We start from the raw sequence: 27697 nt of genomic DNA, 5'->3' as shown, positions 1-27697 counted from the left end.
GTCGCCCCCTTTCCCCTGCCTAGTTTTTAACCTTCACAACAGTCCTGCCCAGTAGGTGACACGGATAAAGAAACCAAGCAGCCACAGTGCTGTGACAGCACGGCCTGGTGGGCAGGTGTCAGGAGGTCTCCCAAGCAAGAACCCCGACACCCACACTCCCTGGGGCCTGGGACCATTGTGAACAAGCATCACCTGCAGCGGGGCCCATATCCCCCACGGGAGACCATGACGGGCCTCTGTACTTGCTCATCTGTCCCTTATGAGCACTGTTCCCGAATGGGAAGGCCCACGCTCGCAGCTGTCACCGCGACCCCACTCCTGGTTCTGCGGGGTCCGTGCCTGGCACGGACTGGATGGGCCCGCAGTGGGGAGGTGGTGGGACCCCAGGGGTCTCGGCCCCCCGCTGCCCGTGTTGATGGAGCAGCGTCTCCCTCTCGTGGCCATAGCTGGGTACTGCATCCAGGAGCCACACCTGCTCAGGGGAACCCCTGAAAGCTGCAACCTTGCTCTCCCACATGCCACAGAAACTGGCAGGGCTGCCTCAGCTCAGGGTCTGAGGGCATGGTGGCTGGTAAGACGCCAAGGCCCACGCAGCTGTTGCCTGCCCCTCTGCCCGCCTTTCGGCACAGGAAAGGCGGTCAGGGACCCTGACAGGCTCCTGCTGATAGCCAGGCCCGTTTTCAGGGAACTGGATCGGAGACAGAGCAGCAGGGACTTAAACCAGTGCTCTGATATGAGACGTGGGCATCCCAAGTGGCAAGCTGCCCCACTGCAGGGCAATGCCCACCTCTTGGCTTTAAGCTACACATCGTAGTTACACTGCTGCATCTTCTCTTCATCTATTAAACGCACGTTGCCTTTTTAAAACTGACAAGCAAGGTTGTAGGAGGTGAAACTGCCGTCTGGGTTACCGGCTTGAGGCCCAGCTGCTCCACTTGCAATCCAGCTCCCTGCTCATGCCCTGGGAAGGCAGCAGAGGACAGTGCTGCACTAGGGCCCCTGCATCCTTGTGGGGGACCTGGAGTAAGCCCCTGGCTTTGGCCTTGCTGGCCTAGGACTGACTGGTGCAGGTACCTGAGTGAGCCAGTGGGTGAAAGATATATCTCTCCCCATCTCTCCCTCTCTCTGTATCTGTTTGTCTTTCAAATAAAAGTTTAAACTTGTATTTAAAAAAAAAAAAAAACAAAAAAACAAAGCCAGCTATCTTTAAGGTTGCATAGCCAGTAACCCTAAAACTTTCCTGCTGGAAGCGAGTCGGGTCTCATCTCACAGATTCTGAGGGGCAGGGGTCCAGGCTGGGCCTAGCTGGGCCCTGGGGCTCTTGGTCACCTGCTTGGATGGCAGTCCAGGAGTTGGCGGAGCCTGGGGCCCCTCAGGGCTTCCGGAGGTAGAGGGGGGCAGTGTGATGCAGGCCCAGCCTCTCCCGTGTAGGGTTGGAACTCAGGCTCTGTGTCCAGACCCAGCGCGTGTGCCCCAAGCAGCAGCTCAGCACCCTGCTGGACTAATGCTTTGCTGTCACGCTCTTGATTTTATCTTTGAACTTGAAGTTGCTGGAGGGCCGTGAGGCGTCCCTGTGGGCAGCAGAGATACATGGACAGCCTCCGCGATCCCTGTGCAGCTCCCGGGAGCCCTCGCGAACGCTGGCTGGGGAATGCCTCCCTCCTCTGCGGAGGTCTGGCCAGAGGGAAGGAGAATGTGAAGCAAGCGGGGTGGAAGGCCGTGGACTTTGGGGCAAAGTGAGCAGAATGCAGAAGGGAAAACAGACCGGTTGAGTTAGGCCGGGGCTGTGTGTTTGCAGTCCTGGTCAGGATGACGCATGCTACTGAGGCACATAGATTGGGTAACTGTGCCGACTGCGCCCGAGGGACACGCCCTTGCACAGGCATGGGGAAACCGGCCTTGCACAACACACAGATGAGCAGTGAAATGTGTGCTGATAGCTTAAACATTTATTACAACACAGAGCATGTGGGGTGCGCCTGGTGGCACAGCACGTTAAATGGTGGCTTGGGATGTCCGTGTCCATAGCAGAGGGCCTGTGTCCAGGAGCTTTCTCCTCCCTCTGCCCTTCTTGCCCAGCTCCCTGCTAGAGCACCGGGGGAGGCAGGCAGCAGGGGATGGCCCAAGTGTTTGGGTACCTGCTGCCCGGAGTGGGAGCCCTGGCTTTGGCACAGCCCAGTCCCAGCTGTTGCAGGCATCTGCGGAGTAAACCAGCAGGTGGAAGCTCTGCTTTTCATGTAAATAGCACTGAATGAAGCCCTGTAGAGCATCCCACACACTGTGTGACTGCGTGCTTGGAGGCATGCCCCCAGAAACGGGTGGCAGAGTGGGGAGTCACTGGTAAGGGAGCAGGTGCTGGCAAGGGGAGGACCCGCCACAGGGTCTGGAGTCCCTTGGCTGTGGACACACACAATGGTGCTGGCCGTGGATCAGCCAGGTGCCACTGAGCGACCCCTTCTGTGACTTCAGCTCCATCGAGGAAACACTGCGGGTCCCCAGCAGCGCCAGGGGCATGTGCCAGGGCTGGAGTTCCCCTTCCCAGATCTCAGGCGCAGATATTTCTTGGAAGTGGAGTCAGCTCAGAGGGAATGAGCTAAGATGAGGTCATCCTGGAACGGGGCGGCTCCCTGTCGTCATCCAAAAGGGAAATGTGGACATGTTGGGTGGGCGGGTGGGCATCCTGGGAGCCCCAGAAGGCTGGGCTGTCGTGGCCACTAAGAGCCCTGAGCAAGGGAGCCCTGCTAGGTCCCCCAGGCACGGATGGGAGGGGAGGTACCAGAAGCAGAGATCTCCAGGGACTGCCTTAGCCGCAACCCCCACCTATCCCAACTGTGGACCGAGGCCGGGGGATGGGGGTCAGGGTTGGGGGAAGCCAGGGAAACAGCATCCGGCTTGGGCCACAGCTATCACAGGTTTGAATCTCAGGGAGCTGTGGGAAGGAGAAGTGGCGAGTCACCGAGTAGTAGGGCAGTCACTGGAGTTTCCACCTGGGTGTTTGCTGGGTGCCCGGGGCAGCCTTGGCGCTCTCAGCTATATTCACAGGGACGCTGGCGGGAACAGGGTGGGAAGTGAGGGTGTGCTGCTGTGGTCCCAGGCGGGTTCACAGAGCCACGATGGCTTCTCCTCACTGCTTCCTGGAACCTGGAGGGGCCAGCCACTCGGCACCCTGCTGCTTTACCTCCACCTGATTATCTCCAGTCGTCGGCGGAAGCTGCCCGGGGCCAGGGCATTGTCCCTGGGGCCTGCGGTCCCTGGGCACTGAGGACAATGGGGTGGCCAATAGATGAGTGTTGAATTAAAACAATTTTTTGTCAGCATCCCATGTGGGCACCGATTTGAGTCCCGGCTGTCCCACTTCCCATTCAGCTCCTTGCCTGTGGCCTGGGAAAGCAGTCGGGGACAGCCCAAAGCCTTGGGACCCTGCACCCGTGTGGGAGACCCGGGAGAAGCTCCTGGTTCCTGGCTTCGGATCAGCTCAGCTCTGGCTATTGCAGCCACTTGGGGAGTGGACCAGTGGACAGAAGATCTTTCTATCTGTCTCTCCTCCTCTCTGTAAATCTTACTTTCCCATAAAAATAAATAAATATTCAAAAAAAAACAAAACCCAGATTGGGGCGGAGGTGCACGGTATGGCCAGTTGGTGGCCAGGATAGTGAGGGTGTCCCTGGCCTTGGATTCTCCCTGCCCCTGGGTAGGCTGCAAGGTCGAGGTGCCCATGTCCCTCACCACATTCGCCGACCGTGAGCCACCTTGAGCCATTCACATGCCTGGTTGGCCTCTGAAGTGATGTGCTGGGCTGGTCAGTGAGGAGGAGGGACAGCCGGGGCTGCCCTAGCAGTCGAACCCCTCCCCAGCCTACACCTGTTCCTGATCTTTTCCAAAACTTCCTCGGAGGTCATGGTCTGACCGTGTCCTCCAAGGTGCTGCGGAGGTCAGCAGGTGCTTGGGCCATGAGCGTGGATCCTTCCTAAAAGGGGCTGGAGGTCTTGTCGGAAACCCCAGAGATCTCAGCCCGGGCTGCCTCATGAGGGCGGAGTGTGGGGTGGGGCGGCTACAGGCCTTCCTGGGAGGCTGACTCGGCCAGCATCTCCATCCTGGACATCTGAGACACTGACACCCACGCAGGTCCCAGGCCTGTCGCCCAGGCAGCGCCCCCTCCAGCTGTGCCCCACTCCTGTCCACTTCACCCGTATCCCACGCCCGCCCTGACCTGGCCTTGACCCTCCTGGGCTCTGCTCCTGCCGCCATCTGTCCTCAGGATCCCGGGCTCCGGGAGTGCAGCCACGGCCACCCAGACATGCTTTCCCGGTTGCCTCCTCCCTTCCTCCCACTTTCGGGGCTCCTCCCTCCAGCCCAGCCCCAGGCCGGGCTTCAGCCCTCACTCCTCCTCCTCAGGGACCTCACTGGATGCCGGCTCTTGCCTAGCCCTGGTCTCCAAGCCGGGCCACAGAGCCCAGTGGCACTGCCCACACACTTGGACAGACCTCCTGCCTTGCCCTGGGGCCTGCCTGGAGTAACGGCTTCTCCATCTTAAGAGGCCCTTAACCCTCCAGTCACTCTCAGTCACCCCCAAATATATCCCATCCACCTGTCAATCATGTTAGGTCCAGCTCAAAGCTGAAGTTTAAACTGTATTGCCTTGGGCCATCCCTGCTGCTGCCCAGGGTCCCAGCCTCAGCCCCCTGCCACCTGCACAGAGGCATCCTGGTATCTCCCTCCTCCACCATGCTTCCCTCCGAGCCCTCCCTGTCACTGGCAGCCAGCGCCCACCCAGCCCCAAGGAGGCACTGCACCAACTTCCTTTTTTGCTTTGATCTCTTCATGAGGTGAGAGGGGGGCACGCATCAGTGAAGACACAGCATGCTCAGAGAGAAGCTACTCGCAGCGGGCCAGGGAGATGGTTGGTCCAGGAAAGGGTCATCAAGGAAGGTTCTGGAAGTTTCTGGAATGTTCCAGCAGCCACTTGAAGACTGGACAGAAGGAGGCAGGGAGATGGTATTGGGGTTTGGCCGGGAGCAGGTACAGGTAGGCACACCAGAGCCTGCTCCTGGGCTCCCAGGGGCAGCTCCCTGGGTACAGCAGGTGGTGCTAAAGTATGTGAGTGCCCGACTCCCCCATGGCAGGCCTGGATGGAGTTAGGGATCTGGCTCTGGCCTCTCCCAGCCCTGGCTATTGAGGACTACAGGGGACTGAACCAGCAGGGAAAGATCTCTTTCTCTCTCTCTGCCTTTCAAATGCAATGGAAAGAAACCACTTTTAAAATTCAACAGTATGAGGAGGCCTGCAGCCGCAGAGTCTGTGAGGAGGGGAAAGGCGGGGGGGGGGCGGAACCCCAGGGCCAGGCGTTGGTACCAGGGGTGCCCAGGCCCCCGGGCCCTCCTTGGCTTGCAGCTGAGTTCTGGCACTCCCTGGTCCCCAAAGATTTCCCTTCCCCTTACTTCTTCTAAGCTGGTTTCCTTGGCTTAGACTCCCACTCCTGGAGCTCAACAAGCTCCTGACCCAAGGGCTGGGGCTAGAAGGGGCTGACATAGTTGTCACTGTTACTCTTCTGTGACTTCCTTCCCCTAAATACCTCCAAGGAACACAGGGAGGCATCCTGCCCCGCCAGTGGGTGTGTGTGTGAAAGGCTGTAGGGGGCATGTGTTGGTGTAAGGGTGTGTGTATGTGAAAGGGTTGTAAGGGTGTGTGTGTGAGGAAGCGGGTGGGGGCCCTTGCTTCAGGTCAGCCAGGACCCCTTAAAAGCACACACAGAGCCAGGCCAGGAATAAAGCGAGACCCTTGTCTGGTACCCCAGAAGCAAGAGAGAGCACTTCCAGAGAAATGACATTTAAACCCAATATTCTTAGAAAACCAGTATTGGCCCAGTGCGGTGGCCTAGTGGCTAAAGTCCTCACCTTCCACGGGCCAGGATTCCTTATGGACACCAGTTCTAATCCGGGCAGCCCCACTTCCCATCTGGCTCCCTGCTGGTGGCCTGGGAAAGCAGCAGAGGACGGCCCAAAGCTTTGGGATCCTGCACCCGTGTGGGAGACCTGGAAGAAGCTCCTGGCTTCAGATTGGCTCAGCTCCAGCTGTTATGGCCATTTGGGGAGTGAATTAGTAATGGAAGATCTTCCTGTCTTTCCTTCTCTTTGTAAATCTGCCTTTTCAACAACAACAAAATAAACAGATACATTTAAACTCTTAAAGAAGTAATTGAGGATGGCGTTTACTGCATTTGGTGTTTGTTTTAACGCCCTTTGCCAGCTGTTCTGCTCGGAGAGCCTTGGCAGGTGGACTAGCAGCGTGTGTGTTCATGTCTTGTTTGGAGGGCGTTATGGGCTGTTTCCGCTGGCTGAGCCCCGGGAGGATGCTCCCATGGTGTCCACCTTGCACTGAAGGGCAGGTGGCCCGGGGAGGGCGCAGCGGCTGCGCTTCCAGGCGCGGCCAGCAGGGGCCGCACGCCGCCTCCCCAACTCCGGGGCCGCTGACTCCTGCCGGGGCTGCTGGGGTCCAGGACAATGCCGGACCCCTCCGTCCACGGGGGAGCCTCCTCCTCGTGCAGAGCCTACAGCGGGAGCCATCCCGCCTAGCCCCGCACACGACGCCAGGCCAGGAGTCTGTGGGTGCGAGCGAAGGGAACCTACCTCTGGACCACTTCTGGGAAGCGCCCCTGTGATGGCCACCCTCTCACGATGCCTGAAGCCAAGCAGTGGCAGGCCTGCCTCTCCTCCCCGCTGACCTCTCCTTCGACCTGGTCCTTTCCCTCCCTGGTCCGGATCCCCAGGGTGCTGGGCCCCGGAGGCCCAGCAGGACCTGGAAAGCCCCAGCACTAACACACACACACACACCCTGTCGTGGTCACCCCAGAGACCCACCAGCACCGCCTTGGGCACGAGAGGTGCTAGTGTTGGATGTTGTCCCAGCCAGCTCCCAGCTGATGCACCTGGAAGAGCAGCGGAAGATGGCTCTGGGCCTCTGCCATCCGCGTGGGGAGACCTGGAAGGCTCTCCTGGCTCCAGCCTGGCCCAGCCCCAGCTACTGCCACTATTTGGGGAATGAGCCAGTAGATGGAAGATCTCTCTCTCTGTGTGTGGAAATAAATTAATGTTGAGGAGAGAGGAGACGGCAGCTCAGAACCGCTGAGGGCCTTGCCCAAGGTCATGCGCATGCATGGAGTGTGGGTCCTGCCCTGTCCTGCAGTGCTGTCCCCCGGGCCCCTGCAGGAGGGTCTGGCTTGTGCCACCTCTGCACCCTGCCCTGGTTCATTTCACACAGCTCCTCCTGGCCCCACAGCGGTACCTGGCTTTCCAAGAACAGCGGATGGGTCAGGCTTGATCCTGCTCCCCGCCTGTGGGCCCAGCACTTCTGCTGCTGTCCACAAAGGCGACTTTTCCTGTGTGTCAGCTGACAGAGCCACACAGCCTGGAGCACCCCCACAGGCCAGGGGCCACTTCCTGCCTCTCTGACAAGGGGGGGGGGTGCCTATCCTCCCTACTCCCAGGAACTTTGGCTGAGGCAGCCTCTAGGCCTGGCCCAGTGGGGGCTGTGGGTGCAGTCTGGGGTCTGGGAGCGAAATCTCAGGGAAGGTGCCGGGGGCTGAAGCTTCCGTTCCCAGGCACTGCGGGCTGGGCGGCGGCGTCCGGCTCCCTGGCTCCCACCACGTCCCCGGGCTCAGGCCCAGCAGGCCAAGGTTCAATCCTGTGAGACATGTGAGAGCACATGGGGGACACACAGGCCCTTCTGTCTGACCACAGCTCCCTGATTCCTTCCTCAATTCCCCTATCCTTGCCAGGAAATTTCTAGAATGGTCTCCAAAGGCTCCTGACTTTGTAAACAAAGGCAGACCTCCCTTCCTCTCCCCTCTCCCCCAGCACAGCTTTTATCACGCAGCCACAGGCTCCCCACTTAAGAAGGCGAGAGACCCCCAGCGGCCCCCAGCCCCCCTTTCTAGTAGGGGCAGCTGGAGCTGGAGGAGAGACTGGGGGAGGGGATGGGAGCTGGCGCAGGGGGTAGCGGGAATGGACGGCATGAGTGGCACTGGTCCAGGAGAACGGTCTGTTTAATGACCCGGGAGTCCGGCTACAAACAAGGCAGACCAGGACAGGGGGACAGGCGGTCACATGGATGACGGCTTCAGGACGGCACGGAGGGACACAGGAACAGTGGTCACAGTGGCAGACATCCCGGGAGACGACACGCGAGACCAGGGGTCACATGGAGACTACAGGGGCAGCGAGGGGTGGCACAGAGGCCTGGCAGGACAGGATGGCCCTGGACCCCAGGCATTGTCCGGGCCTGCGGCTCTGCCACCTGCTGGACAACCTGCAGCGCCCTGGGGTCTCTCAGCAACAAAGTGGGTGATGCTGGCAGTGGAGGTGTGTCTACTGAGGCCCTACCTCAGCCACGTGCTCCCTCTTCTGCCCAGAACTTCAGGGTGCCCCCCATCCGCCCTTGACCGTGCTAAGCCAAGGCAGTGAACCTAATCCTTTGGAGGAGGGACCAATTCGTTTTTTGCTTTAAAGTCAAGAGCAGGGCTGTAGGGGGCTGGGTCCCCCACAAGGAATGACCCTAACGCTGCCCAGCCCCATGCTGTGCTGCCGGCCCCACCGGGAGGTGGGCAGATAGAGGATAAGTATGTCTGTGTGCATATATATTATATATATTTATATAGAGAGGCTGTATATAGAATATCTCTGTATATATGGTGTGTGCGTGATGCGCTAGTGACGGCCGGCAGACGGACATGGGGTAGTTTACTGGTCCCGGTTCCTGCTGGCCGCCAGCCAGATCAGAGCAGAAAAGCGAAGAGCAGGCCTGCCTCTGCAAGATGGAGGGGTCCCCACCCGCCCCGCATTGCGGTTAGCATCTAGGCCGCCACCTCCCCGCAGCTCCGGGTGGGGGTGGGGGTGGGGGACAGCGGCCACAGCGGAGGCCCCCTCCGGCTTCCTTGGCACCCAGAAATGGAGGGTCGAGGAGGATCTTCCGAACTCAGCCTTCTGCTCAAGATGCTGCCAGGAAGGGGGGAGGTGGAGAGGGTCCTAAGGCCCCGAGGAGGGCAGTGTGGCCGGTGGGCTGTGGACGAGACAGGAGATGCAGGGAACAGGTTACCAGGAGCCATCTGCACCTATCAGCACCCACAGACCCAAGTTCTACGGGCCCCCTCGGCAATGGGTTGCAATATGGCCCAGGAGGGGCTGTGGCCAGAGCTCTCGCTGCTGCGTGGGTTGCCCTGGTCCTGGCTGCCTGTGTGGGGATGCTGCGCCAGGCTCAGTGGCAGAAGCATTCGACGAAGCGGACATTTTAGCCCGGTGGTTCCAATGCCTGCCATCCCCCACTGTTCTGCCTGGGTTAGTCCCATTGGCAGGTCCTGGTAACGGGACCCTGGGAGGCAGCAGAGAATGGCTCCAGTAATAGTGGGAGACCTGGAAGCATTTGGGGAGTGAACCAGCGAATGGGTTTCTCAGAAAGTTTCACAAACCGCACAGATATGAGCTCTCTCTCTCTGGCAATGCTAATATGTGGTGCCATCTGTCTGGCCTGGCTCAGACCTCCCTGGCCAGCCATCCACCCTGCCCGTGCAGATGTGTGTGTGTGTCCCTGAATGCTTACTGCCGTGTGCCCAGCCCCACCCTGTCCCTTCGCTCACACAAAGGCACATGCGCCTTGAAGCTGAGACAGTAATACCTAGCCCACAGTACCTAGCCCACCCTGCTAAGAGAAACTGGACCGGGGATGAGGGGGAGCTTTTAGAAGCTTCTCTGTGACTTCATCCCCTACCCTGAGCCCAGTTAGCTTTGGGCAGGCCTGGGTCCAGAGAGCCCACACCCCATGCAGGACCAGGAGTGAGGGGATAGGTGAGAAGATGTGCAAGGACGATCTAAGGATGTGAGAGCTGTGATGTGGGGGAGCCAGGAGCCAGCGAGGGCCCAGCAAGAACCCAGTGGGCCTGGTCCAGGGGCAGATGACGCAAACCAAGCGTTTCCTGCTGCCTGGGGTTTGGCGAGTGAGCGCTGGGTCCCTGCGGGCAGAGGCGGGAGCGGGGAACAGGAGGGGCGATGGCCATGTGTTTCTCATTCATGTGGCCCGCCAGCCAGCTTGCTCTCCCCACCGTCCCTCTAGGCCCCTGGAAAAAAAACCTTTTTTCTCTAGAAGCAGGAAGTCTTGTCTCCTGGCTGTAAACAAACTCATCTTGGGCAGCAGAGCGGTCCTGGGGGAGGGGCTGGGCGGGCAAGTCCCCTCCTCCTCTCCCCTCTGGCCACTGGCTCCTCCCTGGCCCCCGGGGTGCAGGGCTGCGTCTGATGGGGGTCAGGGTGACCCCAAATCCTGGGCTCTGCCACTGCTCTCCAGTGGTGCAGCCAGGTGAAGAAGCTCCCATTTCCCACCTTACTGGCTTCCTGTGCACGCTGGGCTCAGGGGCAAGCCAGGGCCCAGCTGTCTCCATCTGGACCGGGCCTCGCAGCAGCCAGCAATCCCCCAAAACTCCACTGTCCTGGGGGGGAAGCCGATGTGGGGGCATGGAACAGGAGCAAGCTGAGTGCTGGCATGGCCAGTACGGTCAGTGACAGGAAGGGCAACAGGCCTGGCCCCTCCTACCCCTGACTCCGGCTCCAGCTGCACCCCTGCCCAACCTCCTGGGTAGAGCTGAGGCTGTGAGGGTGGGAGAGCCTGTGTGCAGGAGGTCTGGCCCCAGGAGCCTGGACAGGGAACCCGCCTTGGCTTTCAGCATGGGAAACTGTCTTGCGCCACTGGCTGACCCTTCTTGCCGTCCCCGCCTGCAGCTCTCTCCCTACGCTGGACTCCACCTCCGCGCCTCCATTCAGCTCCCAGAGTGGGCCGCCCCTCCATGGGCCCCGGGAGGGAGGCCAGAGCGTTCCCAGCTGCCCCTCGAATTTGTGCAAGTCCCTGAGGCCGGCCACCCTCCTCGAGCCTAGACGTAAACATGGTCCCTGCTGGAGTGCATGTGGGAGTGGCAGGCAGGCTGGGCCCGGGTGGGCTCAGGCACGCTCCCATGCATGTGCGCTGGGCCTCGTGACCCGCCTGGCGCCCTCCTCACGGAGGCAAAGGGCTGAGGGGAGCACTGGTTGGCGTGAGATGGAAAAACAGCTCTGTGTGATTGGCGCCCAGGGAGGAAGCGGACAGTGGAGTTGGCCTGGGCTGCTGCTGAGGCGCAGCTCAAGCCAGCCTGCCTGCCGGGAACCCCAGCAGCCAGCTGTGGCCTTGGATGCACTTGAACGCTCCCTTGCTCTGGGGAGGGCTTGTTCAGGGCCCCAGGGGCTCTAGAAAGGACTGGAGGCCTCGGGGTTGGGGGGGGACAGGAGAGGACACACCAGGGAGGCTGCTGCCCGGCCCACCCTTGCCCGCCTCCTCACGTGCTGGTGTTGGGGACCTGCTGTACCCAGCCCACTTCCTTGTAGGCAGCCGTCACGTGACTGTAGATGAGGCCTCGCAGCTTGGCCCAGGCTCTCTGCGTCTCAGCCGGGAAGTCATTGGCAAACTCCTCCGCGACCACCTCCAGGATAACCCCAGAGAGGATCTGGGGGCAAAGGCAGGGAGGGGCATGAATGCTGGGGGTCCTGCAGCCCACAGCCCCCCAACCCCACCTCCAGGCCCCTTCTATCCTGCATCTGGCCCAGCAGTGGTGGGAGCCAGACTGGCTGGACTGCCTCCTCTGTAGCTGTCCCACTGGGAGGGGCTGGGGGCTCGTGGTCACCTGCTCCACCCCTCCCTGCCCCCGCCGTGCAGGTTGCAGGCAGCTGGGACGTGCAGTGCCCGGGCTTACTTTGAAGTACACAGGCTCCACCTTGTGCTTGAGGGCGTGGGCCTTGCCCACCAGCGCCAGCACCGAGGACACCTTGTCGGGGTCGTGCAGGTTCTCCACGACGGTGTTGAGGGCCCCCATGACCCGGCAGGCATGCTTCCGCAGCTGTGGGCTCCGTTCCATCTCCAGCGGCTCCTCCATGTGCTTGAACTGGCTGAAGTACTGCTTGGCTGAGGGGAAGTTCACGAAGAACCTAGCCAGACCGGGAGAGGGCACTGGAGCGGGGGTCGGGGGAATGCCAGGGATCCGAGGAAGCCACCTGCTGGCTACGTTCTCAAGAATAGTCCCCCCAACACAGTCCCTCCCTCCGGCCAGCTGGCTGGGGTCAGTGTCCACGCCCGTCCAGCCCAGGCTGGCAGAACGTCCTCTTGTGGGCATCTGCCTTGCTCACTCTTTGCTGACCTTGCTCTTGCAGGGGCAGCTGCGGGGCCGCTGGGACAGCTGGCCGGAGCCGCAGCAGCCCATGCACACAATGGGCCCCGTCTCGTGGGCTGTCATGAGTGTTGGATGAGGAGCTGCCCGCTGGGTGCCTGGCTACGCCCAGGACACAGTTCCTGTGTGTCGGCTGCAGCCTCAGTTAAGCAGAGCCCGGTTCGGGTGACCTGGTGAAGGCCACCCGGCTGGCAGTGAGGACTCAGGGTCCTTCCTTCCCGTTTCCCTGCATGAGCACCGTGTGATTCAATTAAAAAGGGAGGGCATGAGATTGGCGAGGTCCTGGGGTGACATGGGGTAGAAGAACATCAGCTTTCCGCACGCATCCTGGTGTGTCCCCAGGCCCCCCAGCTCTGGCCCCTCCACACCCTAGTGCCTGATGTCATCCAGTTCCCTCTGTAAGATACAGCTTTCCTAACGTCACGCTCAAGCTCTAAAACCTTCAATGGCTCCCTACTGTCTACCAGACAAAAGCCAAAACTCCCTAAGCGGGCAGTGCAGGCCTCTCCCAGGTCCAGGAACGCTGTGCCTGGCCATGCCCACAGCAGCTTCCCTCACCCCCCGAGTGCCAGCAACCCTCTCACCCAGCCTGTCTCCCAGGGCACCCGCTTGGCCCGGGACTCCCACTGCCCCCCTTGGGGCTTCCCTGCCACATGTCTGGGTGCTCGGCACGTTCCTGCCTGGGGCCCTGTGAGGTTAACATTCACACCTCCGTTCCCAAGCGGGGCTGTCATGTGACCCACGTGCAAGAACTTACATAACAGCGGAACCCTCGGAACTCCGCCAGGCTGTCTGGGCCTGGGGGCTGGGTGTTTTCACACCTCACTGCATCCCCTTCAGGGCCAAAGGCCAGACATGCTGTTCGGGAGGGGGTGGCAGGAAGGGGACCCACACGCCAGGGACAGCTTTCCACCGTTCACCATTCGGACAACGGAGCTGCCAGTGGCGGGGGGGGGGGGGGTGGGGGGCGGGAGGAGACAAAGTCAGATGGAACCGAACCACTTGCCAACCCACCGCCCTGGGAACATGGGTTAGGACCAGCGGGAGGCGGTGGGTCTTCAGGAGCCCTGGGCAAAATGTAGCAACCAAGGGCAAGCCTGGGAAATCTCACTCTGGCTTCATTAACTGCCTCTGCAGGGACTGTGGCCTTAGCAGCCAGCCAGAGGACTGACCGTCCTCGGGAGGGGCCACGGGCTGCACCCCTGCACCCTGGCTCCTGCTCCTCCAGGCCCTCCCCAGCCACCCTCGGAGAGGTGTCTGGCCGTCCATGGAAGCCTGAAATATCTTCTCTGGGCGTGAGGGGGCAGATGGCCGAGTTACAGCCAGGAGGAGCTAGGGTGGGCGTTCTGCCCCATCCCCCGCTAGCTGCCCACTCCCAGGGGAGGGCGCGTGGAAGCCCTGGCCCACTGCAGAGGAAGGGGCTGAGGGGTCAGGGCTGGTCCGGTGAACGGATGTGTATCAATGTCGGAAGCTGGGGCTGTGACGAGTCTAATGAGTGTAGGTTCTGGGGCTCCTGCCCGAAGCTCCGTCCAGCCCTCCACCACTGGCCAGGCCTAGGGGACTGACAGGGGTGCTGCGACAGTGCCGGCCCCGCTTGCTCCAGGGAGCCACAGAGGTGGGCAGGCGAAGGGCAGCTGGAATGGGTAGCAGCCAGAGCCAACCATGCAGCCGGGCCTTCCCTTGGTGAACGCCTCCCCCCCAGCACTCCGGGAGTCAGCCAGGGGGACGACGGAGTGGGTGCAGAGAGAGAAAGAGAGAAGATGAAGCTTTGCCAAGAACCCAGACTGTCCCAAACAGCACCTCACTGTCAGGTGGTCTCTGTGCCTGCCCCTGGACAAACTCTGCACCTGGCAATGTCACGGCTGGGGGGTGGCGGCCCGAGTGGTGCCAAGGCCCCAGCTGAGTCTGGTGCCTCCATGCCTGCCCAGTGTCTGTGTGGGTGTTCCCACGTGCAGGTCTCCCTGTGCAAGATCCACGCACCCCTGGATCTGGAGCCTGGAGTGGGGGTGCCACGGGCACAGCCCCTTTTTCTCTAACACCTCTGAAGTGTTTCCTGCTCTTTCCCTCCCAAGTCACTATCTTGGAATCAGGGCTGGGTGGATGAGGGGCTGGGGAGGTCCTAGGCTTGTGGGAGGCAGAGGAGGCAGTGAGGGGGAGAAGAGAAGCCCAAGACCGGGCCAGGATGGGGGTGTTCTTGGGGGTGCCCCTCCCATGACCAGGGGGCTGAAGCTGAGTGTGGTCTGGCACCCCCAGGAGACAGTAGGCCTGGGTGTAGAGCAGTGGCCACGGTCGGTCCCTGGGGTCCGCTGCTGGCTTGTGAGGCTAGGGGATCGGCGCTATAGAGGGATGGTACCTGGTCACACTCCACACACAGGTGTGTCCCTAGGTTTCTGGTGGGTGGGAGGCACCAGAAGCCAGAGTGACCCCAGAGCAGGAGATGCTGTCATCCCAGGTGGGGGGTCTGGGGTGGGAGTGGGGGTCTCTGCGTCCCAGAGCTTCCCTCAAACCCTTCAAGGGCTGTGGGCATCTCTACTTACCTGAGCCTCACCTTGCAGCTCCTGCTGGCCCTACCCCAGGCAGCCAGCCGGGATTGCGGGCTGGTCGCCAGCAGCCTCCACAGCCTTACTCTCCCGCTCTGTTCTTGCCAGAGCTGAGCGGAGACAGCAACTTTCTGTCCTCCTCCTTAGCTGAGCCTCAGTTGTTTTGTCTCTGAAATGGGGACCCCCGCTACTGCCCCCAGGAAAAAAAATGCGTGTGGGCCTCCCTGGCTTGTGGGGGAAGTTGGGGGAGGTTGAGGGAGGCTGGCGAGCAAGGCATTGGGCTAAGAGTCTCCGCCAGGAGTTGGGAGGCTGCGGAGAGGCGGGATGCGAGCAGCCCTCTTCCAGCGCCCGGCCCGGTGGCCGGGAGCTCTCCACACCCGGGGCCAGGAAGGGAGCATCCAAGGCTTTGCCGCCACACGTTGTCTGCGCGCTCTGGCCGGCCTGGCCCGAATCGCAGCTGGGGAGGTGACGCCGCCAGAGCTGGGACCCCGGCCGCGGCGGCCCTCCCAGCCCAGGGCCCGGCCAGCCGGCCTGGGGCGACCTACCTCACCAGGATGGCCACCCCCACGTCCTCGCAGTTGGCATACAGCCGGGCCCACGTCGCCTGCACCGCCTTCCTCTCCGCCTCCGACAGCTCCTCGCCGCGCTCCCTGCGCTCCGTCTCCATCTCGCCGGGCACTTTCTCCATGAGCAGCTCCAAGCCCAGCCCGGCTTCGCTCGGCGGCGGCGGCGGCGGGACGCGGGGAGCCGGGGCCGGCTGCGTGCGCGGCGGGCGGGCGAGGGGCAGAACGCCGGAGGGAGGGAGCGCGTGTGTCTGTGCGCGCCGGGTGTGCGCGCAAGTGTGTATGTGTGTGTGAGTGCGGGGGGCGGGGGCCCGCGAGCGGGGGGCGGGGATGTGGTCTGCTGGGAAAAAAAATTGTTTTCTAAAAAAATAAATTAATAAATCCTCTCCAAACCCCGACCCTGCGTCGGCCAGCCAGTTCCGGCAAGGTGAAGACTGGGTGGGGTGGGAGCGAGGCGGCGGGCGCTCGGCCGCCCGCCCACCCGCAAGGCCACGGCGGGGTCGGCGACCTGCGGGGCGGCGCTGGGGTAGGGGTGCGCGGCTTGCTGGTCGGAGGAAGGGGTGGTCTCCATCGGAGCGACGGTCACGCGGCGCCGCAGGCGGCCGAGGAGTGCGCGCTGCGGGTGCGGGTCTCGGGTTCCCGTGTCCCGGCTCCCGCCGCGGGCGCTGTCGGGCGTGTGAGCTGCGGGCACCTTTCGCGCGGCGGGGAACTGACTCAAAGTCACTCCCGCCGCCCGCTTGAGGACGCAGCGCCAGCCCCTCCAGCGCGACCCCGAAGCGGGGCAGCAGCTGTGGGGCGGGGGAGCAGGGAGGCGCGGAGCCACTCGGGGGGCTCCGGACCTCAGAGCTGGGGTCACAGCTGAGCGCCTGCCGTGGGGCTGTCCTCGGAACTTCAACTGATTCCTGCGGGCGCCAAGGCCTGCGCCCCGGTTTCCTTCTGACCGAGAGCCAGGCAAGACCCTGACCTCTGAGCCCTGGAAAAGGTGTTGGAAAAGAAGCAGCCGCGGTGGGCTCAGGGTCGTGCGGGTTAAGAAGTCTGGGGACAGGCACCAGGCCGTCATGTCCTGGTTCTAGAGCTGTGGAAGGCCCTGGTCCTGGAGATGGCCAAGGCCCCCGTCAGAGCCCTGCACAGGTGCCATGTGCCTGTTCTCCCTCAGCCTTCCAAGGCCCTGGTCTTGCTCCAGACGTGGCGTTCGCGGCCTGGGAGCCGTGCCCGGGGTTGGCTTCTCCTCTCTCCAACTTGGGTGCCTGTGTTTATTTTTAAAATCTGGTTTCAAGGTCAAACGCTATGGAAAGCCTGGGCCCTTCCAGGAGCTCCCCGGAAGCGGGGGGTGGTTCAAGTGCCCCATAGGACTCCTGAGCGGCAGGCTGAAGGAGATATTCCAGAACAGCTTTGGGGTTCCTGGTCAGGGAAGCAGGAAGGGCAGGCCCAGGGCTTCCTGTCCTGCTCCAACCTGCATCTCCCTGCCCTGGCCCTACTCTGCACATGTTCACCTGCCCTGTGCTGTTCCCCCCACCCATGCCTGGGCTGCCCAACGGTGCCCCTGGGGTGCAGCAGAACCCATATGTGTGTGTGATCTGGGACGCATCAGGAGTGAGAGGCAGCCCCTGCTCGGCTCAGGCCTGGCTCGCTGACTCCCTTGTTCCTCCACTGAAGGGGCATCCTGGCTGTGCTGTTGCTCAACTTCCAGCTCCTGGCAGCTCTCGCAGCCCCAGCAGAATTTCCTGAGAGCCTGTCCTGTCTTGGGCACCTGCAACTTCAGGCATCCCAGGCTCTTCTTGGAAGCTGCCCCTCTCACCCCCCCTCCCCGAGACTGGCAACTCCTCACGTTTCATAGCTCACTAGTCGGTGAACTGCAGGCATTCATTAGCTTGTTCATCTAGAGTATCGGCCTCTTGATGAAAGGCCTAAGTGTGTGTGTTTAAGGATTTATTTATTTCACAGGCACTGACATGTGAAATGAGAGAGAAAAGGACACAGAGAGATCTTGCATCTGCTGATGCACTCCCCAAATGGTCACACTGGCCACGGCTGGGCGGAGATGAAGCCAGAAGCCCAGCCACTTGGGCCGTCCTCTGCTGCTTTCCCCAGCACATTGGCAGGGAGTTGGATGGGAAGCAGAGCAGATGGAATGCAAATTGATGCTCCCATATGCAATGCCAGTGGTTTAACTTGCTGTGAGCTTAATCAGCCTTCACAAGGACAGAGCTGTGACCCCACTAATCAGCTTGTGCCACCTAATCCATCTCCAGTAGCAGCGTGTGAGAGCTGGCCGGGGCCATCTTGCTGGCCAGCCTGCGCCTTCCCCTGTGGACGCGGCCCGGGAGGGGATGGGGCAGCAGAGCCATGTGTACCACACTCTTTATACTCAGCACCCTGGCCATGCTCTGTCGCCGCTGGCTCGCCAACCGGGTCCAACCGTGAGAAACGGGCCAGGTTATGGGTGGCTGGGGATGGAGGCTGGGGAGGGGGCCGACTGAGCTGGGCTTGCAAGCGTTGCAGAGGGGGAGGGAAGCAAGTGGTCCAGGAAGGCTGAAAGGTACTGGGGTTGCAGCCTCCTGCCCAGAGTCCAGTGTGGCATAACCATGGGGAGGAGTAGGGCAGGGGGCTGGGCATTGCCCACAGTTCTCCTGCCCACCCTTTGCTTTCACAGAGAGCCCAGTGCAGTGGATGGAGCCGTAACCAAGAGCTCAGACGCAGATCTCCAGTGTACCAGCAGGTGAGGTGGGACCGTGGTTGTGGCTGTGTGTGCGCCCGTGTGCGTGAGTGCTGGCTCTCGACCGGGTCATTCCGTCCCCTGTGTGCCTGGTGATCAGGCCAGAGGTCTGCTTCCTGCAGCTGGATCTGGCAGCCCCCACCCCCCTGCGGTGGCCCTGCCAGCCGGTCCCCAGGGCCGGCGACCGATGAGGCTGCAGCGAGCAGAGCTCGGCGCCGCCCTCCCACGCCGGCCCTGCCCTCCCCCTCCGCCGCCGGCCCCACGGCGGGATTGGCCTGCTGCTGTCCACTAGCAGGCGCCGGAGCAACATGACATCATCGGCGCTGAGTGCCATTGGCTGCGGCGCAGGACGCTGTCTCCAGCGGCCAGGAAGTTAACTCTTGCCTGGGCTGAAGCCCTCAGGTCCCTCAGGAGGACAAAGTTACGGGAACCTGCAGCTGTGCCCTTCCCAGCGTCCTGGGATGACAACGGCTGCTAGTCCGGCAAGACCCGCCCAGAGGGAGGGACCCGGGACTGTCACTCCTAGTGACAAGAAAGCACAGAAGTTTCTATGAAAGAGTCTTTGGTGTCTCCAGGGCCACTGGCCGTGGTGTCTTCACATGGGAAGCCAACAGCAGCCCTGCCTGTCTGTTGTCCTCCTCCATGTCCCCTTCAGGCCAGGGCACCTCCCCTCGCGCTCAATGCCCTTACTCCCACCCCCAAGTCTTTCTGGTTCCTGCCCCTGTTCCTGTAGCCAAGTGGGGGCCAACTGGGGAAGCATGATTCTGGGCAGGCTGGCCAGGGTCACCCTTGGGAGTCACACATGCAGACTGACCCTGGTGGGCTGAGGCCTGTCAGTGCTGAGAGCCTGGGTCAGGAGTTGGGCAGCCAGGCCAGCCAAGGGGTCATCTCTGGGGCAGCAGAGGCCTCTGTAGGGGTGGGGTGCTGTGTCGTCAGTGCTGCTTGACTTCTGCCAACATTTAACGCCCTGGGAGGTCCCACCAGGAGCCGTGGCATCCTGATCCTTTCCTTCCTACTGATGGGTGGGGCAGTCAGGGGTCCGACATCCGTGGCTGACTTGCTCCACGTTGTCAGTCTCCTCTGTGGCTTATCAGAGACCTTCAGCCCCGACTTGTGGGGAAGTCCACAGGTCCAGGCCTCCTGGCAGGAGAGGAGAGAACAGAGCAGGGGCCCATCTGTCCAGGTCTGCGCTGGTGTCATTTAACCAGAAGGGCGCAGTTACCTGTTAACTCCTTGGGACCCAGGTAACTGGAAAACTTGGTGTGACATCGAGGAATCAGCTGCTGCTGACGGCTGGCTGGTGGCGTCACTGGGCTGGCTGACCGTCTGCTCCCAGGCCCACAGCACACCTGTTCCTCTGCGGTGTTGCCAGGAACTGCCAGGGGTAAGGGTGGGAGAGGAAAGCCAGAAACATGGGGAAGTTGGTTGCTTTGGTCCTCTGACCAATCTCTTCCATGTAGGGAGGAAGACCCTCAGAAGTAAGCCCTCCTCTCTTCAGAATGAGCTCGGCCCCCAAGACCTGGCTCAGCTGGCCCGTGCAGGTAGGGCTAGGGGCAGGGGTGGGGAGGAGGGAGCTTGAAAGGCCTGGTTTCCGGGAACACAGCAGGTGGTTCTCCGCTTTGCTAGTGCTTGTGGAGAGCAGCAGGGTGGGGTCCTTGGCCTGTTCTGTTCCAAGCCACAGGGCGAGGGTTGATTTGGACGTTGACAGGTAGGGTCCCAACCACACCTTTCCAGGCCAGGAGAGGAGGTGGGTGGCGAGGGTTTGTGGTTATGGAATGCAAGTCTCTCTTCTGGCTTCTGTTTTAGCCCAAGCTCTGCTCTATGCCCCTGCCCGGAGAGGATCCTGCCTGGGAGGAAGCAGCAGCAAGCGGTGGGATGGGAGAGGAGCGGCCACCAGCCCCCCACGCAGGTAGCCTCGGCCCGGCGGGCCCCTTGGCTGCAGCCAGCACAAAGAACAGATATTCTTGTTGTTCTCAGATCCCTCCGAGGGGTCGCTGAGCCCAGGGCCACAGACTTGCCTGCTGGTCAGGGTAACTGGCCAGTCCAGCTGCCGAGGTGAGAGGCCCCGCGTGGAAGACTCCCAGTCACCCAGCAAGGGCTCCTGTTTGTTCCTTGGGGACCCACAGAGACGGGGCTGTGAATGCTCATGGGTTATGCGTGGGGAAGCACGCGGACTTCAGCCGTTTGCCCATTCGCTGCCAAGTGGAGGATGCCAGACCTCCACTGAGGCCATGTCTCCAGCGATTTGGATAAAGGGCTTTTACCGGCCCAACCACCCATCACTGTCAGCTGGACGTCAGACTATGGCCTGTGGGTTGGTGTGCTGTGATGGCTGTGGTGCCGCTTGCTTCCCGTGGGGTTGGCCTGTCCGCGGGCCTCGCCAGCCTGCCTCCCCTGGCAGTCTTGCTGAACGCATCTGTAAGAAAGGCCAGCTGGCTGCGTGACAGGTCTCCCGGCATTGGGTGGGAGCCGCCGCCAGCTTGCCTTCCCAGCATGTGTGAATGAGTGTGTGTGTGTGTGTGTGGCCCGCGTGCCCGCGTGTGCTCCAAATGGCCAGTCGCCTGTGGGAAGCGAGAAGCCTGACGCTTGTTTTGTCACAGCGCCGCCGGCTCCCTGGCCTCCAGCTGCTCTGCCATCTCTGCAGTCCTGCCTGGTCCAGAACAGATCCAGAAGCAGATTTGCACTACTGCTTCCAGATCCTGGCGCTGCCACTGCAGGTGGCTGCTCCCCACAGCCTCTCAGCCATTCATCTTCAAAAGCCCCCTTGGGTCCCACCCCACCCTGTGCGTTCCATCTCTTCTCCCCGCCAGCTCTACCCATCCTCCACCACACACACACACAGAGCCGCAGGCATGTCTGGCTGACCAGCACCCTGTCCTTGACTCTGAGGATGCAGGGGGTGAAGGAGCTGTGTAGACAGCAGCAGTCAAAGGGGAGGGGTGAGCCGAGCCCACTGGGGGAGCTGGGGGAGGAGGAGGGGAGAGGTGGGTGGTACTGATATAGAGAACCTGGCTGGGGGGTGCAAGCCTCACAAAGCAGAGCAGGAAGGAGCCAGGCCAAGGGTGTGCCAGGGGAAGCTCAGCCAAGAACCAGAGCCCCCCTACCCTAACCCAACTCGGGGCCAGGAGCCCGTGACCACCTGTCCGGCACCTGCCAGCCTGTCTTTTCTGATTGGGCCTTCCCAGGGCGAGCACTTGTCAGGCTGACAGTCAGAGGGCGCAGTGCAGGGCGCGGGGGAGGGCCCTGTCTCTGCCCCCTGCCCTGCCCTGCCGACGCGTCCCTTCTCCCCAGCCTGTCTGCCCTGTCCATGTCACCTCATCCTCGCTTCTGCTTTCTCGGCCTGTTGCCAAGTCGCCCGCCTTCTCTCCAGCCCCCACCAGCTCCAGGAGTTGTCAGGCTAAGGTCACAAAGCTGGTGGTCCCTGTGAGCCCAGACACGCATCCACGCAGGAAGGGGCTGCTGGTGTGGTGGGGGTAGGGAGAGGCTGCTGCCTGGCACCAGCAGCTGGGCTGCCATGTGGACCGGGAGGGGGGCTCCCCCTGGAGCAGGCTGGCTTTGGTGGGAGCAGACTGTGTTTACACCTTCCCCGCACACCCGGCCCACGCGCGCCTTATTCCTGGGGCCTCTGCCGCCCCGGGGCTCCCTGCGCCGTCTGCACGTTGGCAGCCTCCTTGTTGCCTTCCTTCTGCCAGCAGCGCCTCTCCAGCAGGCCCCTGCCACCCAGGGTCTTCTTGGCAGCTCCTGCTGCGCTGGTGGGAAGGTGAGGGACGTGGTCCTCCCTGCAGAGGCAGAGTGCTCTCCCTTCCCTTGGTGGGGGCAGTCACAGGATCCACAGGGATTGGCCATGCTGGGTGCCCACACAGCCCCAGGTGCTGCCTCCTGACAGCGGGTTGTATCCTCGTTCTGTGCCTCGGTTTCCTCCTCTGGGCAAGATAGCAGGGCTTGTCTTTGAGTGGTGCCACGAGGGAGAAGGGCACAGTGCCTGGATGGCCAGGGAGCCATGGGTGAAGTCAGTGGTCCTGCCCCCATCTTTCTGTGTGGGCACCCCAGCCAGGGTCCCCGCGGCTTTTCTGAGCTTCACCTCCCTGGGGACAGCCACAGGGGGTGCCTCTCGCTTGGACACCTGCTCCCTGCCCAGCAATGGCTCTGTCCCCTTCTCCGGCCCTTCCCCCCTCCCCGCCACCCACCCATCCTCCTTCTCACCAGGGGATCTCAGCAGCTCGGGACAGCAGGCCGGAGCTTGAGTGACAGGACAGAGGCTGTTGGGAACTGAGGGTGGCCAAGGGTGGCAGCCAGGGGCAGGGAGGTGATGCTGTCTGCTACTTCTGTAGCTGCCACTTGAGCTGGCTGCCAGGCCCTCTTGAGGCTGGGACATGACCAGCGCACTAATGAGGCGGCAGGGGTGGGGGGACAAACAAGGAGCCAGAGCAGCCGCTGCTGCCATCCTGCGTCACCCAAAGGCGCTGTGGGACACGACCTTGAGCTGGCACCCACCCATCTGCGGAGTGCATGCAGCGCAGTTCCTGGCCAGGGCATACGGCATGGGCCCTGGGCCAGGACTGGCTGAGCGAGGCCGGGTGCCCAAGCTGAAGCAGGCACCGTGGTCGGAGGCAGTGAGCGCCATGGATCCTTGCCAGGGCTGTCTGTCAGGAAAAGCCTAAGACCTCGAGCTCCTCTGTGAGCTTCCAAAGGAGGAGAAGGGCCAAGTGGCTCATGCTAATTTCCTGATAATGATCCTAATAGCACTATTCATAACGGGCTAACATGTATCAAGCTCTGATTATATGCCAGGCACTGTGCCAAGAGCCTTATTTATAAGTGCTGCCACCTCACTTAGGAGGCAGGAACTGGTGTGTCCTTCTAGATGGAGTGTGCAAAGGGAAGTTCATGCAACTTGGTCAAGGTCACTGTCAGGTGGCAGTGAAGCCAGGACCTGCCCGGGGCAGAGGGAGCTGGGGGCCGAGTCGGGGGGTGGTGCTTTGAGGAAATCCTGGGTGAGACTCCTCAGCCAGGCAGGCAGGAAGGAGGTGTTGCAGGTGGGTGGGCTTGGGATGGGACCACCGCCCACAGGCCCTCTCTGCCAGCTGAGTGGGGGGCAACAGCTGGGAGGAAGTGGCGCCCCCTGCCCAGCTGGAAGGACAGGTGGTGAGGCCGTCCCAGGGCACTCAGTCACTGCTGCTCTTGCCTCCTTCACGCAGCAGCCAGGGCCTGTGGAGAAGGAAGGCGGTGACCAGCAGCCCAGCTGGAGAAGGGGGGCGCTGAGAGGAAGGGCGGGGCGGGGGGTCATGGAGCAGGTGGCTCCTGGCGGGCTCCACTGACAAGCTGGAAGTAAGCCTTGGACTCTTGGACTCTGGGACCTCGGACCCCCTCTGTGGGGTGCGGGCGCCTCCTAGTGGGCACTGGCTGTGTCCGGCTAGAGGGTGGCCAAGAACATTTTCAAAAGATTTCCTGAAGGATTCAAACAGGGCTATACCACTCCTAGTGCCCTGTGTGGAGGCAGCAGCCGCTGGAATGAAGCCACTTTGGACATTTATTTGCGTATCCAGTAAGCATGTGGCCCGAGCAGAGTGCTAGCTGGGGTGACACAGCCCTAGCCCTGGGAGGCTTGGGCCCTGCCTGCTTAGGTGACGGCTGTTTCTTGAGCTCCCTCTTCAGCAAATGTGTCTTGAGCCGAAGTGGCCGCTGCTGCAAGGCCGACTGGCAGGTGCCACAGTGCAGTAGATGAAGCTACCTTTCACAACAACAGTGTCCCATATGGGCACCGGTTCAAGTCCCATCTGCTCCACTTCCCATCTGGCTCCCTGCTAACGCACCTGGGAAAGCAGCAGAGGAGGTCCCAAGTGCTTGGGTCCATGCACCCACGTGGAAGACCCAGAAGAAGCTCCTGGCTTCAGCCTCGCCCAGCCCTGGCCATCTGGAAAGTGAATTATCAGATGGAAGATTTCTGCCTGTCTCTCTCTTACTCTCTTTCAAAATAAATAAATAAACATTTTAAAATGACAGTGAAGGACATGGACCTGGTGTTCTTGGGGACCCAATGACCATCTCAGTCAAGTGAGGCTGTGAGGGCTTCTTGGGGGCTGAGGAAGACTCTGGCAGGGGGCGGACCTGGAGCTCTGGGGGTGCAGGAACAGATGGCGGCCTCCTGAGCCAGCAGCCAGAGCACGGGATGAACTGGCAGAGGCAGACCTGTGGGGGCGGGCAGCTGGCGGTGGCAGGCCTGTGACCCTGTGACCGGCTGGGCCTCTACCTGCAGACGTGCCTGTGGCCTGGACACGCAAGCCGACCACAGCGGCCTTGGTGAGGGGAGGGTGGGACTCGGAGGTCAGGACACTGTGCCATTTGAAGAACATATCCACCCATCAGACGAATCCTTTTTTTTTTTTAAGAATATTTTTTTAAAGATTTATTTATTTTTATTACAAAGTCAGATATACAGAGAGGAGGAGAGACAGACAGGAAGATCTTCCATCCAATGATTCACTCCCCAAGTGAGCACAACGGCCGGTGCTGCACCAATCCAGGAGCCAAGAATCTCTTCTGGGTCTCCCATGCGGGTCCAGGGTCCCAAAGCTTTGGGCCATCCTAGACTGCCTTCCCAGGCCACAAGCAGGGAGCTGGATGGAAGTGGAGCTGCTGGGATTAGAACCGGCGCCCATATGGGGTCCCGGCGCGTTCAAGGTGAGGACTTTAGCCGCTAGGCTACGCCGGGCCCCATCAGAAGACTCCTAAGACAGAAACCACAACACTATCCTGATAACCAGAGGTGGGTCCTTGTGGAGATGGGGACTGGCCATGGAAGCACATTTCATTCATTGGAGTTCATCGAAATCAAACTTTTGGTACCAGCATTGTGGCAGTCATTTAAGCTGCCACCTGCAATCCTGACATCCCATGTAGGAGCAGGTTCAAGTCCTAACTGCTCCATTGCTGATCCAGCTCCCTGGAATGACGCTTGGGAAAGCAGTACACGAATATGCTGGAACTTGGGCCCCACATGGGAGACCTGGAAGAGGCTCCTGGCTCCTGGCTTCAGATCAGGCCAGCTGCAGCCATGGCGGACCCTTGGGGAGTGAACCAGCACATGGACAATCTGGTGAAAACAGGGTAATGTGATATAGACACAGAGAATGCCCATAGAGCCAATGAACACTGAGTGATGCCCTTTGCCACAGTTCCCAAGGGAAGTGTCCCTTTAGAGTGGAGCACAGCCGCGAGACAGCATTCAGTGAAGGGCCGAGTAGGGACAGTGCGGGGAGTGGCTTCCATGACACCTGCTGGCAGTGGGCCCAGGGTCACGGACATGTGGTTCTGCAGTCATCCAAGACAACTGCAGAACCCTACTCTGGCCCAACCAGAAGCAGCCCAAGCAGCCCTGGACAGGGGAGTGGGAGCAAAGGAAGACGTGTTCAGTGGTTACAGAGGAAGTGTGGGACTGAAGGAGGTGGCGTCCACCTGCCTTTGCTGCGGGGAAGGACACCAGAGAACCTACTGTGGGACGGTGTGCGTTTGAAACCCAAGAACAGACAAAACTGTTACTGATGAGAGCAGCAAGTGTGGGGCGCGGATTTGGGAACTGGGACATGGATGTGGGTCCTGGGGTGTAAGTGTGGGTCCTGCCTGCAGGAGGGCGGCTGGCGCTGGAGGGGGGAAGGAGGGAGCGGGGAGTAGGGAAACAGCCCGTCCAGGTCCTGTCTGGGGGAATAGGCTGTGGCCATGTCAGGCACACGCCAACTAGGAAATCAGTGCATTTGATTATATGTATCCCATACTCCCAAATAGAGGCCTGCCAGCCTTCCAAGAGAAACCCACTGGAATGCAGGCCTGATCATTGCTTGGCTTGTGGTCAAGCACTGGATGGCAGTGGGGGGAGCAGTTGTTAAGTGTGGGGAGAGCAGTTTCCCGAATCAGGGGAGTCCCGCTGCTGATGGTTGGCCGTGCCTGCCACTGTTCAAAGCCCTGCTGAGGTACAGTCTGAACCGGTCCTGTGAGCTGTGTATGACCCTTCTCGTCCTCACTGTGAGCTTGGGTCAGGGGTACAGTCCTTTGTTGAATCAGGACCCTAAACCTAACCCAAATCCAACTCTAACCCTAACTTGGTGGCAGCAGTGCAGTCTAGTCCCCACAGGGGGCGCTGTTCAGGTGTGAGCTGGGGCCCGCCAAGCAAACGGGATGAAGGTGAAGATGAAGATTAAGGCATTGGGCCGCATATGCCCTGAGCTGGGGAGGACGTAGGCTTCCTGGGCATTGGAACCCATCCTGGGAGAAGCAGAGGACGTCCTGAGCACCTAAACTCTCTCCAAGTTCATTCCTGTTTTATTTTGTTAAAGGATAATGATGGTTAGCTGATGATTGACACTGAGTAGCTTGTTGGTATTTTCATTGGTTTATTTGAAATCAGAATTAGGGCCCAGTACAGTAGCCTAGTGGCTAAGTCCTTGCCTTGCATGTGCTGGGATCCCACAGAGGTGCCAGTTTGTATCCTGGCTGCTCCACTTCCCTTCCAGTTCCCTGCCTGTGGCCTGGGAAGGCAGTAAGGACAGCCCCAGCCTGGTGTATGTCCAAATCCAAACTAGAGGTCTGGGGCAGGCATTGCCGCATGGCAGGTTTGAGTCCCAGCTGCTCCATTTCCCATCCAGCTCCCTGCTTGTGGCCTGGGAAAGCAGTCGAGGACGGCCCAAAAGCCTTACGACCCTGGACCCGTGTGGGAGACCCGGAGTAAGCTCCTGGCTCCTGGCTTCTACCTGGCCCAGGCCTGGCTGTTGTAGCTATTCTGGAAGTGAGTCAATGAATGAAAACCTCTCTTTTGCTTTGTAATTCTTTCAAGTACTTAAAAAGTCCCAGGGAGTCTGAAAGCTGCAGCCCAACAGCTCATCAACTCCTGGCACTCTGTCTTCTCACTGTGCCACTGCAGGCCTTCAACTCCGGCTGGGAAGCAGGTCCCCAGGGCCCGCGATGACCAGTGAGCTGACACATCGCCACGTCAGAAAGTCCCCAAGCCCGGAGAGCAGCTGCTGTGCTTCAAAGTGGTTAAAAATTCCTGAACTTGGTCAGAGTCACCTTGAGGCCAAGGCTGGCTAAGGCAGCAGGTGTTCCACGTCTGGGGCTGGGGGAGGCCCTGTGCCCGCTGCCCACCTGCTGGAGGGAGAGTCGCTCGGAGACCGTCCACCAGCAGTGCCCGCCAGCAGCTACATGGCTTTCCGTGCTGGGCCAGGGCCCCAGATGGGAGCAGCCACCCATGTGGGACCCTGCTCGCCCTCCTCTAACCTCACTAACAAAACAGGCGACTCCTTTCCAGGTTAAGAAAACAACCTACAAATGTATCCTGAAGACCCTGGTGTCTGTCGCCATGGGATTCAGAGGCTGGCTGCCAGGGAGCAGCACACACAGCTGCCTGGCTGACTTGATGACCCTTTATCCTGAACAGCCCCGGGGACTCCTGCCCCACTAAGCTTGTGCTTTGTTAGGCCACAGTACTAGCCTGGGGTAACCTACTGGTGTAAGAAACCACTCCCCCAAGAGCAGAGGAGACACAGCGATACCAACCCTCCCAGCAGCTCCCGCCTTCTGCTGCTCCTGTGGGAGTTCTAGCGCATTCTCTCATGTTGCCCTAGTTTTTTGGAATCGCCTAGGCACCTTGTCCTTC

General features: G+C 61.0%; 1 protein-coding gene and 1 long non-coding RNA gene across 3 annotated transcripts; one reads left to right on the top strand and one right to left on the bottom strand.

Moving 5' to 3' along the window:
- Nucleotides 1-8619: 8619 nt before the first annotated feature.
- Nucleotides 8620-15636, bottom strand: CYGB (cytoglobin). 2 transcript variants are annotated; one of them, XM_058676574.1, is made up of 4 exons: nt 15318-15636; nt 11762-11993; nt 11378-11515; nt 8620-9054 (listed from the first exon to the last, which is right to left on the bottom strand). In XM_058676574.1, exons 1-4 carry the CDS (start codon nt 15458-15460, stop codon nt 8983-8985), a joined length of 585 nt encoding a protein of 194 aa, XP_058532557.1. In that variant the 5' UTR covers nt 15461-15636; the 3' UTR covers nt 8620-8982. The 2 variants fall into 2 exon arrangements, with proteins under 2 accessions (XP_058532557.1, XP_004592937.1); XM_004592880.3 differs by having other exon boundaries at nt 11352-11515; nt 15318-15629.
- Nucleotides 15637-17519: 1883 nt separating this feature from the next.
- On the top strand, nt 17520-19953 carry LOC131482445 (uncharacterized). Its single transcript, XR_009246996.1, has 3 exons — nt 17520-18054; nt 19512-19592; nt 19858-19953. It is a non-coding gene; the product is annotated as an uncharacterized LOC131482445 (long non-coding RNA).
- The last annotated feature ends 7744 nt before the right edge of the window (nt 19954-27697 follow it).

The sequence above is a fragment of the Ochotona princeps genome, chromosome 17, assembly GCF_030435755.1.
Source record: "Ochotona princeps isolate mOchPri1 chromosome 17, mOchPri1.hap1, whole genome shotgun sequence".
Taxonomy (NCBI): domain Eukaryota; kingdom Metazoa; phylum Chordata; class Mammalia; order Lagomorpha; family Ochotonidae; genus Ochotona; species Ochotona princeps.
The sequence above is the reverse complement of the archived record's forward strand: the minus strand, read 5'-3'. Positions and strand labels throughout refer to the sequence as shown.